This window comes from Columba livia, chromosome 2 (genome assembly GCF_036013475.1).
Source record: "Columba livia isolate bColLiv1 breed racing homer chromosome 2, bColLiv1.pat.W.v2, whole genome shotgun sequence".
NCBI lineage: Eukaryota > Metazoa > Chordata > Aves > Columbiformes > Columbidae > Columba > Columba livia.
The window spans coordinates 57,265,499-57,286,190 of NC_088603.1; the positions used below are offsets into that span (position 1 = coordinate 57,265,499).

A 20,692-nucleotide genomic window follows, 5' to 3' on the forward strand; every position below is an offset into this window, starting at 1 on the left:
CTCAGACCAAGTGCTACAATATGGAAAGAAGGAAGAAAATCACTGTGGTAACCCAGTGGGATTTCTCTTTTAAAAAATGAAAGGTGTGAGAAAGATGGGCCCAAGGATCTCAGCATCCACCAGATGTCACTGATGTTCCTCCCAAAACCAGGGGATGCAGCTCTGAACCAGGTGGGGGAAAAAAGTGCATCACTGGTGGGTGAGTTCTGTAAAATTCAAGGAAGTTTTCTCTTTAAATCAACAAACCAACTAGTTCTCTAAAACATTTTCCCTTTTTTTGCCCACTGTGCAGAGACGACGTGCCACTGAACTTCTATTTACAAAGTCCACTGCACTCTGCATACGTTACCTGTATACTCCCAAACTCTCTTGCTCCCTGCTGTTTCTTCTTCTCAATGGTTTGAAATGAGACCATCAGGAAGGGAAAGAGCTTGAGACAGCTATTTCCATATTTTTTCCCTCCCTGTTTGCGTTTAGCCTGAGGTTTAACTCACCCCCGGGTACAGTTTGGATGGCAGAGCTGGCAAACACCATTCCTGTCAGCGTATTTCCAGACGAGTGTGTCATTCTCACCCAGAACCCCGGCTGGGCAGGATTTCACGCAGTGGGGGCCATCTATAAAATGGGCACACTTTATGCAATTGTCCGGGCCCTGCAAAGAGGAACAGCTTGTTTATAATGTACTTACATCAGCCTATTCAGGAGCAAATTCACAAGATAAATCTAAATGCCTTCCACTGCTGGATGTTTTCAGCATCATCTCATTTTATTGCCTTGCTACTTGATATTCTTCCAAGTATTTGCTCTTGTAGGATGGACTGTACAAAAGGTAGTACCTGATGCTTAAAGCTAATATTATCACACAATTTAAAACAATGGAGCTGGATGTGCTGACACCTCCCTGAAGTACTGGCCTCAAATAATTATTTTCCTGTTTCTCAGCTCAGGTTCTTTGCTCAGTTAGGGCAAAGTAGGCGGTTAGGAGGCAAGCCAAGAAGTCCATGCATTTTTTCACTTTGAAGAGCACTTAGTTGGTGTTTAAAGGCATTGCCTTTGGCCATTTTTGGCAGAACTATTTTTATTCAGACTATAACACCACCAGGAATGCCCTAAATATTTTAAAGCAGTGAAACCAGCAATTCTGGGTCAAATTCTACTATGGAGAAACACCAGACCAGATCCACAGTGCTGGTTTCAGTGGGACTACAGCAAGACATGCTATAGGAAGATTATTTTAATTACTGTAATGTTTAAGGGCCACACTAATAGACTGATTACTATATGTTGGGCAAATACGGAACAAGGTGGTGGTCACTGCCTGAAGGACATTATAATGTTAATAACATCCTTTAGGCCACGGTGGTCTAAGCTAGAAGGGAGAATGGGAATTCTTCACATTACTGAGCAGTGACTCTGCAGACTGACGATGGACAAGGGTCAAACACTCGGTGGCTGCAGGGGATGGCAAGAAGTGTTTAAAGAGTTGGGTTAAGGAGCACAGAGGAGGACCTGTGATGGAAGCAGGAGATTCAACTTCTACACTGTTTCCCCGAAAATATGACAGAGACTTATGTTAATTTATGCTCCAGAACTTATAACTTTTTTATATGTATAGCTGCCTGGACACTATTTAAATTGACTTTTTAATGAACTGTAACTAAGGCTTATTTCTGAAATAGGGCTTATATTTTGAGCATCCTCAAAAATCCTGAAAAATCATGCTAGGGCCTATTTTTGGTAGGTATTACCCCCCAAACCACCCCCACCCCCTCACCCCCCCCCCGAAAAACAAAAAAAAAAGAGAGAGAGAGAATTAGAGTTTGATAATTAAGATATGAGTTTGAGCTAATTAAAAGGAAACAATTGCATTGCTGACAAACTGGACCTTTTCTAATACAAAAGAGTGTTTTCAAATTTAAAGAATAAAATTGAGGAAGACTCTGAATGACCAGCAAGACTACACTGTATTGGCTTCTGTAAAAGGAACTTTTGTATGAATTTGGAATATTTAAATTGGTTTGAAAATCCAATCATTTTGTTTTGATCACATTTATTTGAACATAATTTACACCTGTAGTCACATTTATATAGGTATTTACTGTAACCTAGTTATAGAAGGAAACATGGTTTTAAGTAAAAACTGCTTCCTGAATATTTTCCAGTAAATGCCTGGTTTTGATCACAATTTTATCATGGCTGTTCAAAAAGGCAAAAAGCTACTGCTTCAATCCATTATTTTTTACAGTTCTTACACTCTGAATAAGGAAATTTAATTTGTTCACATCAGCTTGGCTGTTCAGTAACTACATGTTCCTGAAATGTTTATCAAATTACCATATGATCACATATGTAAGTAAGCCTTGCAATGTTTTCTGTAAAAAGACATAAAACCAAAAGGTCCTGCAATGCCTGTGGCTGTGGATTACACGTATGATGGGTGACACAAAAGACAAATAACTCCCTGAGGTTCCCCCTCCTGTTTCTGTTCCTCTGCCCTGACATCTTGCCCTCTAATCCCCCCACCTCCACTTCATCGCGAAGAAGGGTAAACGAGACCTGAGGATTATCGCAACATGGGAAATACGTATTAATATATGGTCTGAGGAGCAGGTTTGCTAAGCTGAATCTGCTCTTACAGGTCCAGTGCAGGTTGCGTTGTACGCCGTGGAGTTTTGCACCAGGCACTCAGGGTGGCAGGGGAGGCACTTGGAGTCCTTTTCAAACTCTCTCGGCTCACTGGAAAACAAAAAAAATAACAGAAATAATTAAAAAACAGGCTGATTAGCGAGTGATGAATTGTAGTTGTCTCTCCTTTTCCTGACTTTTCCAGTTTGAATACATTAGGATGATACTACTGAGACAGGAGGAGGTACAGGGGGACACTCCTGGTTACACCAGTAGCACTTGCTCAGCACAACCAGGGAGAGGTAAGAATAAGGGAAATTTGGTTGACGGTGAAACACATGGTACCCCAGATTGTGCACTTCAAATTAGTTTGCTTTCCCTTTTAAGTTAATGACACAGAATATTCGCAATGATTTCCAAAGGCTTTTAAATGGTAGTGATGCAAAAAGATCATCAAAAACAGTTAATGTGATTCCAAGGCTCCAAATAATAATTACAAAAGTTAAACAGCAATGCACTGATAATTAAATTCATGCCCTCCCTACAACACACAATGAATCATTAAAATATGAAAGTTGGGAACAGATGGTTTCAATAGCGATAAAGCTGTTCCACTTCAAGTAATGGTGTTATTAATTAAACTAAATCTACTCATCATATGACACAAAAAATGCCCAGATCTGCCCTTCAGGTCATAATTGCTGCTGGAGGAAATTCACTTACAAAAAAAGCTGCTGAACTGCAAGTTGCTAGACAAATACAAACATCAGGGGCATCAGAACTCTGTCAAGTACTTGCTTAATACTCATGACTTTTGAAAGTCAAACTTTAAAACATTTATTTAAAAAATCCATGCAATTTTCAGTGCTAGCTGTGCCTTTCTCACCTACATCACCTCTTGAACTGACCGAAAAACCCAGCTGAGCCGCAGTCTTGACACACAGGCAGCAATACATTTTCCTCGGTCTGAGCAAAACCGAAGCAATAATTTTGTCTGAAATTGCTGCTCTCCGTGATTTTCGGATGAAAGCTTGCTCGTTCTCCCTTGACTGCAACTTCACAAATTGCAAGGGCGAGCTGCCCATTTGAGCCGATCTAAGAGTCCCTTTGCAGTAAGGAAGCCTACTGAGCAGTGAAGCCCTGGCTCCAGGGATGACTGAGTTCCCAGTCACTGCAACTGGCTGTGGCTCTCGCCCGGCGTGCTCGACAGGCATAGCTTGGATTTAAGCTCCTTTATTTCTTAGGGGAAGGAAGCATAAGGCTTAGCCTTCCTGGGCCTCTAAACCGTTTCCTCGCAGACTTGAGGACTCCTAAGCAATGCTGAACAGGGAATGAGAGCTACCTCAGCTCCTGGTTTTTCTCTCTTTTTAGCTGTGCAAAACTAGTGAATACTTTCCTCCTAGCTATAACATGTTCTAAAATCCAAAACCCCCAAATCATCACCAAACCTCAAGCACCCCCAGACACCTTACCCTTGCAGGATATTGCACTGTTTCACACACTCCTTCTGACGATCAAAAAACCTGCAGGAGAAGCAGTGGAAGGGTCCAGGGCCCCAGCAGCCCACATCTGAGCACAGGGGGTCACAAACATGACCGGCAGCAGCTGGGAGAGAAAGAGAGAAGAAAAAGGGCCATGGATGTCAAGGCAGGAGAGAGGGCAAACACAGCACTGCAAGTGACTCCATCCTGACCAGCCAGTTTCTCCAACCTGTTCCAAAGCAGATGTGAATGGTCCTGGCAGTGTGGAAGAGGAATAAGGATGCTTCTCTTAGTTCCCAAAGCCTGAAATTAAGAATGACTTCTGGCCTTTCAAAATAAAAACAAGTTCCTCTGTGACAGCTTAACAGCTCTGTAATAAAGCTAAACTAGTACCAGGGTGAGAGAGTTGGGGTTGTTCAGCCTGGAGAAGGCTCCAGGAAGACCATATATATATATATATGGATATATATAGATATATAGATAGATATATATATAATACTTAAAAGGGGTTTATAAGGACTTTCTACCAAAGTCTGTAGTCACAGGACAAGGGCCAATGGCTTTAAAATGAAAGATGGTAGGTTTAGCTAGGACATAAGGATCACATTTTTTATTATGAGGGTAGCGAGACACTGGAACAAGTTGCCCAGAGAAGCTGTGGATGTTCCATTCCTGGAAGCATCCAAGGTCAGGTTGTTTCGGGCTTATCTAATCAAAGATGTCCCTACACATGGCAGGGGGGTTGGACTAGATGATCTTTAAGGTCCCTTACAACCCAAACCATTCTGTGAATCTGTGATGAGTTTCCAAAATACAACAAATTCATAGTCTGCAAAGAGAAATAATTAGATTTTGGTCCAGGGACCACTGTAGTTAACAACAGTGTGGTTGAACAACAGCTTTGACCTTTTCAAAAAAGTCCAATGTTTGGAGTTAGCTTCTGTGTCCTTCAACCTCTGTGGCTTCACTATGCCCATAGTGGTGAACCTGCTCCTTCCCATCTGCTGGACAACAATAATTCCACATCCTTAGTGGAATTTTTCCATTTTTCCCCCATCACCTTCAATAAAGCAGTATCACTGATGAATTTTGAAGCCAGAGAAATAAAGAAAACAAAGCCTTGCATTTTAGCACGAGCTTCTGCAGGGAGCAGGAAGGCAGAACTGACTTACCACACTCATTTTTATTTCTGTTCTGTATAATCTTTGTTTTCTGGCTCTGAGTAGCAAACAGGCTGCGCCAGTCCATGGTGTCAGCATAACACAGGTTCTTGTTCTTCATAATGGCAACATCTCCATCACTTATTTCCTTGAGGGAATGCAGCCCCAGTGACTGTATTTTCAAGTTAACAACAGCAAGGGAATACTGGCCACTAAAATGGAGGTGAACAAAAAGAAAAATTCACAGAAGAATTAGTAAGCAGGGTTTAACGCAGCACATTTTTCTTTTGTTTTTCAAATGTGTGTTGCCGCAAACTCAGTTTTGTTCAAGCAAGGCATTGCTCAGCCTTCTAAGCTTAATGCCTGGTACATGACATACCTATCATAAAACCATTGCAATACTCATATCCGGTTTTGCATGAGAATTTTAAGCTAAAACTCGCAGGACGTCTGCTCCGTCAAGTAAATGATGAGCAACAGTGGTTGTAGGTAAAGCAGCTATTGTTTTGCACTGGTCCACCAAGTCATTCTTCCTCTTTGGGTAAGCCCAGGTTGGCACTGGGTGCACTGCTGGTGTCTGCACTGCCTGGCAGCCATGGTCTCCATCCCTGTCTGCCCTGCTACCTCAGATCCCAAACTGCTTCTAAGCCCACCATAACTTGCCCGAGACTGCAAAGAGCTCTCCTGCTTGTGCTGCCAGGCTGGTGGCAGAGCCTGGTCCTGGAGAAGGCTCAGGGCAGCCCTTCACATGCAGCACATTGCTGAGGGTCTCATCCCCCAGGGCACATTATCTACTGCTACAAAGATAGTGCTCGACTTCTCGCAGGCTTTTCCCCATTTTGTTTCACTTTGGGAATACCCACATACCTTGGTGTGCTCAGACAAATGCAGCTCTAAACAGAGTTTCTTTTACATTATTTACTTACTGTTGTTTGGTTCTGCCTCGTATAATCTCCAGATTTTCAAAAGCATAGAGATCAGTAGCATTATCGGGCCAGGCCTGAATTAACAAAAACCCTGAAATGAGGAAAAAAAGATTAAAAAATAATAGTAATAATAATAATACTAAAACTGAGGTCAGTATTGGCAGCAGAACCTCCTCCTTAAGCTCCTCCTGTGCCAGGAGAAGGCGCTTGTGCTTTCCCTATGCTTATCTGAGCATCTCAAAGTGAAACATGACATTTTAGGGAGCAGGGAGATATTTTTAAACCCTGTTTTATAAACAGTTTACTTCTTAGCCCACCATGAGGGCTTAGGAGCTCGAGAGATGGTGTGTCAGTGAGTTGCACATCCTGCCACACCGAGCCGCAGCTGATGACAGCTCTTACCCTGGCTGAGAAGCTGCAGGAGAAAGGGCATCCCTGTCCCATTTGCAAGCTGCCCTCAGGGATCACAAAAACTAAAAAGAAAGCAGAAATGGAGCAGGACAGACAGACACTTGGAGTAGATTTGCTAAGGCAAGCAGATTTCCCTGCTCAGCTGAGGCGCTCAGGAGGAGGGGGGAGAACTTGGGAAATTGCAGGCTGCCGCATGAAGCTCTGAGATTAGTCATTGCTACCCTGAAGGGAGACAGACAGGTAAAAGACTGGGAAAGGGCAACAAGAGTCGCATCTGTGGACCCAGCTCTGATGTTACACTCATTTTATAATGGCCTGAATAAAATTACTTTTAATTGATACTTGGTGCAAGACATGGCTCCACTGGCCACTTTGTGCTTGTGGAGACATATTCACCCCAAGGAAGAGCTCTTCAGGCTGGAGACGGTGTCTCTGCAAGGATGACACAAGCCACTGAGCACGCTTCCCTAAGGAGCTGCTGAAAGGTTTTCCACAAATAGAAACATACTTGGCTTTTTTTAGCTGGAGTGGCACGCCTCTGCATCACCACATACTTCTTGGGTGGCTGAGAATCTCCTCTGCTTTTACTGTTTGCTGGGGCTGTCAGTTCAGCAGAAGGGATGGTCTGGCCAAACTACACATATACACCTTGGATAGGAGACCAGTATGGCTTATGTGGGCATAATGCTGACGAGGTGCTGCTGACCACCTCTGTGGAGAGTGACCCCCCCCGTAGCTCAGAGACAGAAACTCTTTGCTTGTACTTCTCTTCATGTACTTAAAAAAATTCCCAACTCTCCCCTTGTGTTTTTGGCAGTACCGTTCAGAGAACATCTCAGGTTAAAATTTGTTGCTAACCTGATATTTCTTTGACTGTTTTGAAGACATCCAGCTTCTTGGGGTCCAAGGGTAGGGTCTTCGTGAAGGCATCACTGAAACAAACAGAATGAGGAATTGGGAAAAGAATGGCTCAGCCTGAATTTAATTTCTCCCTAGCCCTTCTCCTCCAGTGCTAAACGATCAGCAGGCAACTCACCCTAGAAATGCAACTGGGAGAATGCTAACATCCCCGTTGATCTTGGTACAGTTTTTGAAGGAGTCAATGTTTGTGGCATTTATGGAGAGGATCCCTTTAAGTTCACCTATTCCGATGCCATTGCACACTGTTAAAAGAGAAATACAGAATTCAGGGGGGAGAAGAGTGAAGCCCAATCACATATAATGGAATAAACATGGAGATTACATTAGTCCAGAACGCACTCCCATATGGTGAAACCTACCACTCCAAGGTAAGTTTCATAGATCTTTTGGCTACTTTTGCTTTTCAGAAAGCACCACTGCATAACTGCTTTCTGTTTGCCCAGCTGTGCAGCTCTGGTCTGAGCATCTCTGCACACAGCCTCTGGCACATGCCCTTCAATCTCTTTATCCCATTTTCATTTTATTCCCCTTGTTGAGATACTGGAAAGGAAAAACAAAAGAGAAGGCTGATGTGCAAGATACACATGCACACAATACACAGTTTATTTACTGTACTTGTGGTGTATCCCTGTCGGAGAGGATGCTCCACAGCCATGTTTCCTGATCAAACCACTTGTCAGATCTCCAAACTATCACTTGATATTTATATTGAATTTGCACTTCATTCATGTCAGAACACTATGTACTTTTTCTAATAATTCACCTATTATCTCAAAGCCTTATTGGTTTATTCCATGTTTTTGTACCTTTGCTGCATAGCCCATCACACTTTTTACACTTCCGAACACCATTTTCTTCCACTTCATAAGTATCGGTATTGCAAGAGCGAACGCAAGAGCCATGGTCTGTCACCACATAGTTGTCTGGAAAAAACAAGGATACGAAGGTCATTGAAATGAGAGGGATGCATTGGGGCTGCACAGGCACTTCAATACTAGGAAGAAAAAGGGTTTTTGAACTTTTGGTATACATAGCAAAGTACAGGCATTAATTACTAATTCTCACAAACATCCTTTGAATATAGATGGACATACAGTGCTATCACCAATTTACAGAGGGGGGAACAGTCACACAAGGATAAAACAGCATTGCCAAGGTCAGGCTGTGCAGCAGTGCCATAACCGGGATCAATACACGGCACTTCTGATCCCTCACCTTTACTCACTATTCCAGGCTATGGGCCAGGCAGGGCAACGGTCAGTCTCAGAAAGGAATACCAATTCTGCATGCTAAACTCTCTCTTACATATAAGTCTTGATGGGTTAAAAAAACATGGACGTGGAACAACATGAAAGAAAAAGCAAGCATCTGCAGAGGGAGCAATGATCACAGGCCTTGAGAGGGTGCATTGAAACTGTTGACTTTCTATCAGTCCTAATAAAGAACCAGTTAAGAGTTGATGCTGCTTCGGTAATCCACAAGATTGATCCCATATGGCTGTTAGTTTGGTGATTCTCACAAGATGTTTTTCTCCCCATCAAGAGAAAAATCCCCAGAAGCCAAAATTTAATGGTTAAAAATCAGGGAAGGAGATGGATGCAGACAGTTTGAAGAGGCTATCTTCATTACAAGCTATTCTCTGATTTTTGCCACCTGTTCCCGGTTACTACAGAAGTTGAGGAGAACAAGAAAGTGCTCTTTCACTTGGCCATAACACAGAGGGTTGATACAGGTCCCTTCCCACCTCTGTCAAACACCCCACCTCCTTTGTGGACTGCAACCTGAAATGAACTTACGTGGACATTCCCTCACACAAGTGGCTCCAAAGCTGTATTTTCCATCAGGGTTGACATCCATCTGATAGGTGGTGGGGTTATACAAGACCAATGGGGGACACGTATCCTTGCACGTAGCTTCATCCCGAAACTTGCGGCATGCCTGTCATTGAACAACATTAAACTACCTCCTCCTTAAAAAACTATAATGGTTTTACATTAGCTCTTTAAAAACACTGTGATGGGCTCATCTGTTTCCTGCTTGGTTCTAATGGAAACCCCAAGCAGTTACAGGGATGGTCCCTCATGCTTTGAATGTGAAAGGTTGCTTCAGGTTTGGCAATCAAGTTTAGTATTTGGAAAAAAAATAAAGATAGAACATGAGGTTTTCTTGTTCTGAACAAGAAATCTTGGCACTCTGGCAGAGAGCTGCTGGGATTCACGTGGGAACAGGAGTAAATCTGCATGCTTTAGACAGAAGAACTTTCCCTACAAGCAGTAACCAGATCAAGACAAACGTACTTTTCTTGGCCACTTTTTAATAGCCTAAATCAAATCAAGTCCTTTCCTGACGATTACTGACTTTTCTAGCTAAATATTAAACTGAAGACATTATATTTGGCTGCAGGTAATGAACAATTTAGCAGGCATTTATGAAGGACAAGTTGGCTCTTCCAATCTAATTTGGCATTAAATTAATAATCGCTCTCTTTTCCCCTCTTCTCTTCCCTGGCTTTTCAGATGAGAAAAAATAACTGTGTGAGCCAGTAAGGGCACCATAGCCACGTAATTTATAAGAGGACCAGGAATACAGGTAACAACAACAAATCCCAGACTGGACGGTTTCTGTTGCAATTCCTCAGTAGTCACTTAATTCAGAACGAAGCGCAGTGCAAACACAGGGAAGAGTTAAAACCACAGTGTGCACTAACCCCCTGAAACTCTTGTAGAAAAGCAATGGGATTTTTTTTCCTAAAAAGGCTCCATTTGCTCCTTGTCCCTCCACTGCCCTTGGGTCCCCTGAACACAGTGCTCTTGTGGCAAGTGAAAACCAGAAAGGGAAACATTGATTTAATGTCTGAAGTTCAATGAAATGCAAAAAAAAGTGAAGATCCATCACATCTTATTCCCCTTACAAGTTCTTGCTTTAGTAAACCAAGATTATTACTGGCTAGTGCTAAGTAGCATAAGGCAAAGCTGTGCTGGCATGGAAAACCACCGCAGTCATAGCAGCTGAGGACATGGGGACCTGCCTAGATGGGGAAGTCGCTCTACAGCAAACACTCAGCTGCTCTGCAACACCTTTGAGCTCACTGGGTCTTGAAGCCACTGACGCTGGTTGGACAAGCACTAGGAAGCTCCACTTGCAGAGTCAGTAAAGACCAGCTAAGGGTGCAGTGGAAGTTCGTGTCCTATTCCCTCCCACTGACCACCCATGCAGGGAAACCCTGGAGCACTCTCCAGGTCAGCAACTCTCAGAGGCCTTCTGGGATGGAAGAAGGCTAGAGGCCATGCAGCTGAAAGCATGCCTCACCATGCCAGGGACTTATGCAATTAGGGCGGTGGGGTAGCATTGTTACCAGGCAGTCGCTCTCCCGAGGCCCCGTGCACCCCGCAGCACACTGGTTGTGGCAGCAGTCGCTGGGCACCTTTCCCCTGCACCGGCCAGAGCACTGCTGGGCACAGATGACTTTTGTTACTGGAAGACACAAGAAAAAATGAAAAACATCAGGAATGAAGAACATTTAATCTTTACTTGCTGCGATGAGATGAAGAAATATGGAGAAAAGTACTGGTGCAGTGCCAGATTTTGCCCATGGGATGCATATTCTGTCCTCATAGAAGGCCAAAGCTCAGGAGGGGTGAGAGCTGGTGTGGTTGGTGATGAGAAGAGGTTGTATTCAGCCCATAATTATCTTGGCTCTTTAAGCACTCTGGTCCCAGCCAGCAAACCATGTCCTGCTTAGAAAGAGCATCCAGGTCCCTGCGGCATCAGTGCCTAAACCAAGAAAAACTCCGTGGACTCACTGCATCTTATAGCTGGGCAATAGAGCAGAATCTCTCTCAATTTTGTTGAGAAAATCTGGTATTATTGGTGGTAGCTTCGAGAAAAACAACACAACAGGAGAACTGCCAGGACTCTGTACTATAACGGGAAACTGTACGTTGTTGGTGTGGTGTTAGGATCCCTCCAATGCACTAAAAATATTTCTGAAATTTGCAGAGAGATGGAAGACCCATTCAGCAAACCAATTTCATATGCATATTGTATTATTTTTCTTTAGACTTCGATTTCTTGGCCAAATTTTATCTTCATTACTCAATTCCCACAGGGTTTGCACTAGTGCAGCAACCCAGAGGAAGAACTGGCCCTGATTCAGCTTTTTGCAGGGAAGCAAAAACTGCCTGCAACATTTTGTTGAGAATTGGGAAATTGCCTCCATTTGAATATCAAAGCAGAGAAAACGATAATTAGAACAATTAAAAAAACCCAGCAGAAATTAATGGCTAGCATGTGTTTGTATCAGAGACCCAAAATGGGTTTGTATGCTCTCTACAAAAAAATTACTGGTCCACAGACCTTGGCATTAGGTGTCAGAGAAACCTGATGGCATATCTGCTGCATTACAGCACCCAGAGTGCTTCAGCTGTGCACTACAGTGACTGTTATCAATAGCACAGTTAGCACTAATGAGTTGCAGTATCATCAGGAATTCCTGTAAGTCCAAACCAGATGGTTGTTAATTAACAGAAAAATTTTGGAAAATGTAGCCAGCTACAGGGTATATAACAGTGTTTTTTTTTAAAAAATAATATTTTTTGTTTTTTTCCATTGCACACTTTTGTATCCAAACTGTATTATTTCATTTTTCTTGTGGGTCTGTAAGCAAGATATCATATTTTCAAGGAAACAGATTATTTCCACAATATGCCTTAGCTTCTCTGATAGCAGCTCCTCCAACTAGAAACAGGGGAATAAAAAGCACATTGTTTTACATGAACAGCATTTTGATATCATTTTTTTCATAAGCATCAGCAGGGGAGTAAAACAGCTCGTCACTTTGATAGCTATTGACTAGAGTTTCCTGCTGGAAACATGTATCACGGCAAATTTTTCATACAGAATATCCCACATTCGTTGAAGGAGAGAGATATGTACCGTCCCAAACTTTCCCACATATGGAAATGTGGGATAAATTTTCAGTTGGCCAGATTCTGAAATGCCTGAAGAGGAGAGCCAGTGCCTGCAGCTGGTTTTGTTTTATACACTCCTAGTCATCCTCCAGAAGCCAGGAGGAGTTTGTAAATGCTGGAAGGTTACAGGGCTGAGACCTGAGGTTTCGCAAGCCCTGGGGACAGCTGTGTGGCTTCAACTGTGGGGACTGACCTGGGAAGGGCTTTTGTTTGAGCAGCCACTGTCCACCTCAAGAGCCAAACTGCAGAGCTGACTGAAAAAAACTAAAGCTTTTACTAAATGAAGACAGAAAAGCTATATGCTCCTTTTTGCTTAAGCTCTAGAAGCCATGCAAATTTGGCCTGATACTTGCAAAGAAGAAACTTAGGTTTAGGTTTTATTTTCAGAAAACCAAAGATAGCATGTAGCTTTATTTGTGTTATGTCCAGATCAGCAGTCTTTCCACTGAACTTTGCACAAAACGAACAGGAAACAAAGAATCAGAAGTAGTACATTTCCCTACTTAATACAGAAAAAAGAAATAATGAAGTAGTGAAACAAACAGAAGTGTTTTTCCTCCTCAACCTTTACTTTAGGAAAAATGAAGTCTTGCAAAATCTCAAGCACATCTAAATGGATGTTTCTGTCACTCTCTTATTATCAGGCAAGCATCCTACCTGCAAAATTTTACAGTAAAGCACAGGCGGCCAAACCGAACAACCTCACAATGTCAAATATCTCGATTTACAAATTTAAAAATGGCTATGCATTTATGAGAGCCTTCCAAAGGTCCTTCAAATACAATCTGTGGTGTGATTACCCATATGAAGGTGACACCTTCCATGTTTACAAAAGAAACTTAAAGGGATTCCAAAAAGAGGAATTCAAGCCAGCAAAAAATGGGTTATGTTGTCACTTCTAATAGTTAGAAATTAATCCAAAATATCTTTAACTAGCCTGCAGAATCACTCTGTGGGAAACAGCAAGAAGGCAAACAATTGACCACACAGCTACTGCATTCTCTTGTATGGTAAAATAATCTAAAGAATAAATGTTTGCAAGTGCAGATGGGAGAAAGTTGTGTCCAACAGACAAAACCTTTCAATGCAGGACAGCTGCAGTCTTTCCCCTCTGGATGAACAGCACATCTGCAGGGAAACCCACATCCAAGTCAAACTACCTCGAGGTTTCCCTTCCTGAAATGGAGCTATGTGGGGGTAGTGGGCACAGCCATCCTCCCCTCGACTGCACTTCTGTGGAGTGGGAAGCAGGCCACATCCCTCCATGGTGCACTTCAAGGACACCCAGCATAGTGGGATCCAGAGAAGGAAAAGTATGAAATACATGTCACTAATTCACACTTGATAAATTAGTTTTTCGTTAGATAGAAATTTACTATGTCAGAGCAGACAAGATATTTCTTAATTAATCTGCAGGCTTACATGTCTGGCAGTTCTGTTCACCAGGGCCCCAGCAGTGGTCTTCTGTGCAGTTTGGATGGCATTTGGGACCTAAAATATGAAAGCAGAGTATTATATTCTATAAATATGAACAACAACATCATGTGAGTCACAGAAAACAAAAGATTTGAGCTTTCCTTTTTGATAAATCAGGGGAGGAAGCACCTATATACCAGTGCTCAAAAATTTTGAGAGCTAGACCTTAAATCCTTATCCTTTGTTCATCTCTGGTTTTCTACGTGCAGTTCTCCACACCTTGAGCAAGTGAGGGCAATACCCAGACAGTCTAGTTTACGAAAGAGACATATTTTTCCCAGGAACAAGAATCTCAGCTACTGCCCGGCTGGCCTTTCTGCTGGAGTTTGCATGCAATGGCAAGTCACCGCCGGCTGCTTGCAGCCGGGCATGTGCCAGCAGCTCGCTACAGACCACATGTAAATCACTGCTTCTGAACAATGCGGTTCTGAAAAGAAAACAAACCCAACTGGATTCACAGGCAACTGCCAGCTACTCCAACCACAAAGTAATTCGACTTGTCTGCTTCGCACCCTCCTCCTGCCCTCTGCCAAAAATACTCCTCAGCACATATATAAAAATACTCCTCCTGCAGCAGATGGACAATTGATGGAGAGGTGGCAGGATGGATGTACACCCTGCCTGTCCTTGAATGTTCAGTGCCGGGCTCTTTCCCATCCCTCCCTCCTTACTCTTTTCTTTCTTTTTCTTTCTCTTAGTGACAAGATTCCCCCTCCCCTGCCCCCCATCAAATAGCTGAACAAATGCCAATACTTGTCCAAGAGTTGATTCATTTGGTGTGAGACCAAAGAACTACTTTTTTTTTTAAGTTGAAAAGTTAAAGGTTAACATTTCTGTGATGTTTAGAGCCAAACTCCTATGATGACTTGTATTCTTCACAGCCCCTTGATTATGCTAAGGCTCTGCAGAAAAAATATGTCAACACAGAAGTTGGCTATTAGCTCTCAGGCAATTACGCAACTGGAAGAAGATAAAGAAAATATGCTTTTCCGCCAATTTACAGTGCCAGAAATGAAATGCTCAGAAACGAAAATAAACTCTCCTTTCCGTGAAATGACTGGGGATTTTACAAGGGACTCGAAAGACTGAGGGATTAGCTTAAGCCCACTGAAAGCATATGCTAAACAAACTTTTAAATGTATGCTCATCTCTCTGCTCAACTAAAGCATCAGATTTATCTGCCTATTTATCAGTAATTTTGCAAGGATAATTTGTGCAGCCCAAGATCGCAGTTTTATAGCACTCAACTTGGTCCTTAGCAGCAAAAAGGCTTCAAGTCCCACAGTAACTCCATGACAGTACCCATATGGGTCTTCTAGACCAGAGCCTTATATTGTAAACAGAAGATTGCTGGAAAACAAATGAGTGCACATTATTCTGAGTTGTCTTTGAAGACACACATACGTAGGGTACTGTCTGAAACCAAGAGATGCATTCTCAAGAACTTCACTGAGCTCAGTGAAAAATTACATCTTAGGCTAGTGGTGAAGAAATGAAAGGGTTTCCCTCAGAACAGGGTTTGGTGGCCATCAGTGTGCAGGAATTGGTGGATCTGAAACCCACCACATGAAAGATGGGATGTTTGTTCTCCACTCTGAAATGAGGGAGCACATAGCATTTTGGTTAAGTTAATACTCACAAGAAGACAGGTTGCTTGCAAATTCAAGCACTGTGGGAGGCTTCTTGCTTGTGTCAATGATGTCGTTCCAGAGAACAGTGTCCATGTTGCACAGCTTGGGGTTGTTGCTGATTTTAACACCTCCGTTGAGAATTTCTGCCATGGAAAGAAAAAGATTGGTAAGTGAAGCAAACTGCCTATGTCTTCTGTCTCTGATCTAAAGAAAGGGAAATAAAACACGTTTCTTTGCCTCAGTCACACTATACTGACAGAAAAGGACAATCAGCATGGCACCAGCACTCCTGGTGGTACAACTAACACCAGGCTCAGACTGGCAGGTTCTGGAGTGTCGGGTGCTATTGGATGCCACTAAGATGCCACTACATGTGGCCTTCTGCCCAGTGCTACCTCCAGAGGCCACTGCACTCATCAGAGGTGGCACTGCTGGTGTGCACAGCCAGGGACCATGTAAGACCTTAACTCACATACTACCAGCTCCCACTGGAATTTAACTGATAATACTGGTGTGTTGGAATCAACTAATGCAAAATAATCACTGGATACTTCTCTGCCATTTTGAAGTACACAAATAAGTCTTACCACCTGTTGGTGCTTTGGATTTTTCTGCATCTTTCTGCAATGGGAAATTATAAACTACCTTCATCTTTTGAAGAAGGATGGCTAGAAGGGAAGCAATGAGGAAACTGGGAAGCTACATTCAGAGCCTTGTTTTTAAAGGAGGATTTGATGGCATGTGACTTTGAGAGGAGATTTTAAATCCGATCTTGATACCAAGAACCTAACAGTTGAAGTTTGCTTTACAGGTGCCTCCACCTCTTGCCCTCATCTTACCTGACAGCCGTTTCATTGGCAGCTCTCGGAGTCCCTGGGTTTTATTCATGTGGTAATTGGATAAAACTGCCAGGGCGTAAGAGTTGTCATAGAGCACATTGCCTCGGATGATCTGGAGGTTTTCTAGAGGAATGACATCCACCATGTTGAGTGCAATGAGCACATAGCCGGCAACCTCCTGTATAGTCTGAAATAACGACAGAAGAAGCAAAGTGTTTAATCCACGGCAGTCTTCTGCTCTTGACAGAGTCACTTCCCCTCTCCCACCACCCCAACCCACCATCTTTCAATTTTAAGGAATGATAAACCGCTTAATCTCATTTAAAAAAAAGAAATCTGATAATAAGAAGGGACTATGTGGAAAACTTTGCTGTCTAAGCAGTTACAAACTGACTCTTAGAGCAGCTACCAGGGGCTCATTCCAAAGGTCCAGCTTCCCCTGTGGTCTCCCCAAGCAAGGCCAAGTGGGGCCGCCTAGGAGTTGCAGGAAAACAGGGCAAGCATATATAATACAGCAACCGAGTATGATGCTTCCCCTGAATACTTGTCCCAATTCCAACCATTGTTGGCACAGAGATGCCATCTGATTGAGGCTTTTACACTCTCTCTGATGTGCCCCTTTCCTTGCTGATTCTCCAATGCTCAACAGAGGGCAAGATCAGGTAACCTCTCTCTTAAGTAACAGCTACAGGGCAAGACAAGTGAGGCACTGTCCCTGGATGTAGGTTAATCCCTGCCTTGAACTATAAAATGTGTGCATTTCTACCATCTCCTACAAAAAGCACCATAATGACAAAACCTCAGGCTACCACTTAGGATATTTTCCTATACTATGAAGACCACCAGTGAGTCTTCAAGAGACCTGTTATGTTCCTGTGAACGCTGAGCTCCATGGTCAAGTTGTGCTTGGGACAGAAAAACGGCAATACCATCATATTTGTAACTCATATGTCTGAACCATCTCTTTTCTGATGTTTTTGCTTGTTACTATAATGAAATGCTTTTTTTCCCTTTCTTTGTTCCCTGAGAAGAAAAGCTCACACAAAGAGATTACTCCTATTGGCCCAGAGGACTGACCTTTTTATTGAAATCTACCATACAAGAGCCCTTGATACCAGACATACACTTATCATGCCAAAAAACCCTTCCTCTCCTGCCTCTTTCTTTGAAAACCTCCTAATCTCACAACAAGGCATGTGTAAAACAATGCATTAAAAAACATCTGTTAAGAAAAATATAACCTAAGGTGTGACACTATTTCCAGTGGCAGCATCCCGGCAATGGGGGAGCAGAGCTGTGCCCCTTGCCCAGTCTCTGCTGGTGGAGAACCCTGAGGTGCCCATGTAGGACAGCGTTCCTCCTCATGCCATGGCTGTGTTTTATCACCTGTCCCCATCTGTTCCGCTTTCAGCTTGAGATGGGAGTGACTCATGTCTAAACTGCAGAGGACTATCTTGAAGATTGCTCCAAGTGTCCATATGGGAATCTTTTGCACAGGACCTGCCTGCTTGGGAAGTGGGCACTGCAGGCTGGAGGGGAACTCACCACCACAGCAGGGGAAGGGGTCACAGTTTACAGGGCAGGGTATGAGCCTCCACACTTCAAAATCTGCCATCAGTGCATTGCCACTCACTTTGTGCTTTGCTTTGCCCAATAGCACCACAAAGCCTTTTGCCTTCTGAGGAGTAGAGGCAATGGGAAAAAATGCAATAACATTTATAAATAAGAAGAAACCTATCTGCCTGGCAGCCAGCACAGGTTGGCAGGTGCTTGAAAAGCTATTTTTCAAAGTACCTGGTTTAGTATTGTAGGGTTGAGGGTATCCTGCAGCCTACATGTATCCTGCATCTGTGATGTGCTATTTTTATGTTTTTGGATGACCACAGAATTTTATAGGTAGCCAATCCTTTGCACTTAAAAAATGAAGTAAGATTCCTTTAGGAGGGAAAGCTATATTGGCCAGGAAAGCTAACCTTCAGGAAAGAGAGGTCACGATTATGCTCCACGTATGTAATCTCCAGGTTGCTGAGTACCACCTCACAGTTGTTGTACATCCTCTGCAGACTGGTGAAATGGTCTTCCACATGTCCCAACTGGGTCAGCTTGTTATTTGTCCCTTGACAAACTGTGGAGAAAAGAAGAAAACTCCATGAAGGAAAGCAAGAAGCACAGCGTGAAGACTTATTTCCCATCTATCTTTACAGGCACCACAGTAAGGGAAGCATCAGCACAGATTCACAAACCCCACAAATGTTATCTTACATGACCCTAATGGCAATCGTGTAGGGAGCATGCGACATTTCCCGAGCACAGAAAGATACCAGAATTAAAAGCTGGACTAATCCTCCATTGCTTTCTATCAAAAACTCCAAAATGAGGCTTTAGTATATAGGTAGTACTAAGCTTTACGTGCCACAAACGTAAATCAGTTTCTGAGGAGAGGGTGTTGATACAGTACCACCAAACATCATTGAAAACAGTATGCTGCCAGGTATCAGCAAAGGCAATTTCCCTGAGGACCCATTTACTTTGGGGGCCATTGTATCTCCTTGTTAACCCAGTGGGAGGGAGTCAGGGTTTCCTGCAGGACACCTCAAATTAAAAGTCCAGGTTTTAAGAGCAAACTGAACCTCCAGGGCTCACACATCTCTTGCCACTCCGACACATGGAGATTCCGGAGACTCCTGGCATATTCAGCTTTGGCACACAAGTCCTTGCTAGTGGGGAAGGAAGGAAGGAAGGAAGGAAGGAAGGAAGGAAGGAAGGAAGGAAGGAAGGAAGGAAGGAAGGAAGGAAGGAAGGAAGGAAGGAAGGAAGGAAGGAAGGAAGGAAGGAAGGAAGGGAAAGGAAAGGAAGTGGTGCCGTACAGAGCACCACTGAGATTACAAACATTCATAATGGCATAGTGGATAAATTAATCCCCACCTGAAATTCTATTACTCGGCTTTACTAAACCCAGATGAAATGTCAAGTTATCACCACTATATTCAATTGCAATAAAAGAGCAAAATGCAAATTGCTTTAAAGAAAAAAACACCACACACAAGCCCCAGAAACTCTTCCAGTCATCCTCTGGGCTGTCCCTACTTAGCTAAAATTAAAACATAACTGAGTTATGCCAATACAGAGGAAATGTGAATGATTCAAAAGGCAATGTGGTAAAAGACTTCACAACACCTTCCAGGTAGAAAGCTTCAGCCCAACTTTGCTCTTCAGTGGGAGCAGAAGGAAGCCTTTATCTCATTGTCGCTGTAATGCAACCCAAGCCTGACCTCATACCTTTCCATAAGACACCAAAAGAATTGCATTCTTCTAACCCCCCAAAAAAAACAAATCATGAAGTGATACTCTTGTAGAGTCGTAATTCCTAGAAGCACCAGTCACAAACTGGAACACCATGGTGTGGGGTGCTATAAAGCAAAGAACAAAGACTCTTGACAAAGCTGGAAATAAGTTTCGGAGTTAGTAACCTAAGATATTTGTTGAAGATTTACCAAACAACTGAATTTTTATTAGTAGGAAAAATAACTTAATAAGCAGTGATCAAGAAACAATTAACAGTCACCAAAACCATTCACTGAGCAGCTGAGCATGTGTTACTTCTCAGAACAGTCATCACCCTTAAGGAGTTAACAGTGATAAAAGATTAAATACTCTTTGTCTATGTTTAAAGCAAGGCTATTCACTCACATTCCTCAGTTATTTTTCATTATATGTTTAGATGAACATTATGATGCTTGGGATCAGAGTGGCAACTGCTAATAAATGGGTACAGTTTAACAGGAGCTGTGATTATACTGTGTAAGCTGCTTGTTACTACATGAGCATCAAGTGCAGAAAATCACCTTTTTACATTTGCCTCGAATTTCTGTAATGGACAAGAAATTCCTACACAGAATTCTCTGTTTCAGTTTCAAACATAGCTTTTGCAATGTGCTCATGCTTAAAATCAGCATTTGCATTCCTCCAATGAAGGAAAAAGCCAGTGACAAAAGATCTTTGGAGGGTTCGAAGCCTCAGCTTGGATGCTTAGTTTAGGCATCTCAGATTTGATCTATAGGTGTGTGATTTTGAAATGCACTGAAATACAATGCAGAAGCAGGTGCAGTTTAGACTGCAGTGTTTATGCTACATCTGCACTGAAGGAAGGCTGGAAGGAGGAGCCTTCTGCAGCAGCATCCTACTGGTCACCTATACCCAACATTGACACTACGCAGCTTGGTACTGGTTGGATTGCACAGTCGAGCTCACT

The 20,692-nt window shown here is 42.9% G+C and overlaps 1 protein-coding gene across 2 annotated transcripts in view; it reads right to left on the reverse strand.

Annotated features, from left to right (window-relative positions):
• Positions 1 to 20,692, reverse strand: part of EGFR (epidermal growth factor receptor) — a 163,075-nt gene that overhangs the window by 31,313 nt on the left and 111,070 nt on the right. For both annotated transcript variants that reach the window (XM_065052104.1, XM_021293035.2), the window contains 14 exons: positions 18,414 to 18,565; positions 16,441 to 16,627; positions 15,610 to 15,744; positions 13,917 to 13,985; positions 10,880 to 10,998; positions 9,321 to 9,462; positions 8,331 to 8,447; positions 7,640 to 7,766; positions 7,462 to 7,535; positions 6,193 to 6,283; positions 5,279 to 5,478; positions 4,098 to 4,230; positions 2,637 to 2,736; positions 495 to 652 (listed from right to left, as the gene is read on the reverse strand). In XM_065052104.1, the coding sequence (XP_064908176.1) occupies positions 495 to 652; positions 2,637 to 2,736; positions 4,098 to 4,230; positions 5,279 to 5,478; positions 6,193 to 6,283; positions 7,462 to 7,535; positions 7,640 to 7,766; positions 8,331 to 8,447; positions 9,321 to 9,462; positions 10,880 to 10,998; positions 13,917 to 13,985; positions 15,610 to 15,744; positions 16,441 to 16,627; positions 18,414 to 18,565 (1,804 nt within the window). Of the gene's footprint in view, positions 1 to 494; positions 653 to 2,636; positions 2,737 to 4,097; positions 4,231 to 5,278; positions 5,479 to 6,192; positions 6,284 to 7,461; positions 7,536 to 7,639; positions 7,767 to 8,330; positions 8,448 to 9,320; positions 9,463 to 10,879; positions 10,999 to 13,916; positions 13,986 to 15,609; positions 15,745 to 16,440; positions 16,628 to 18,413; positions 18,566 to 20,692 lie in introns of those variants that run through there.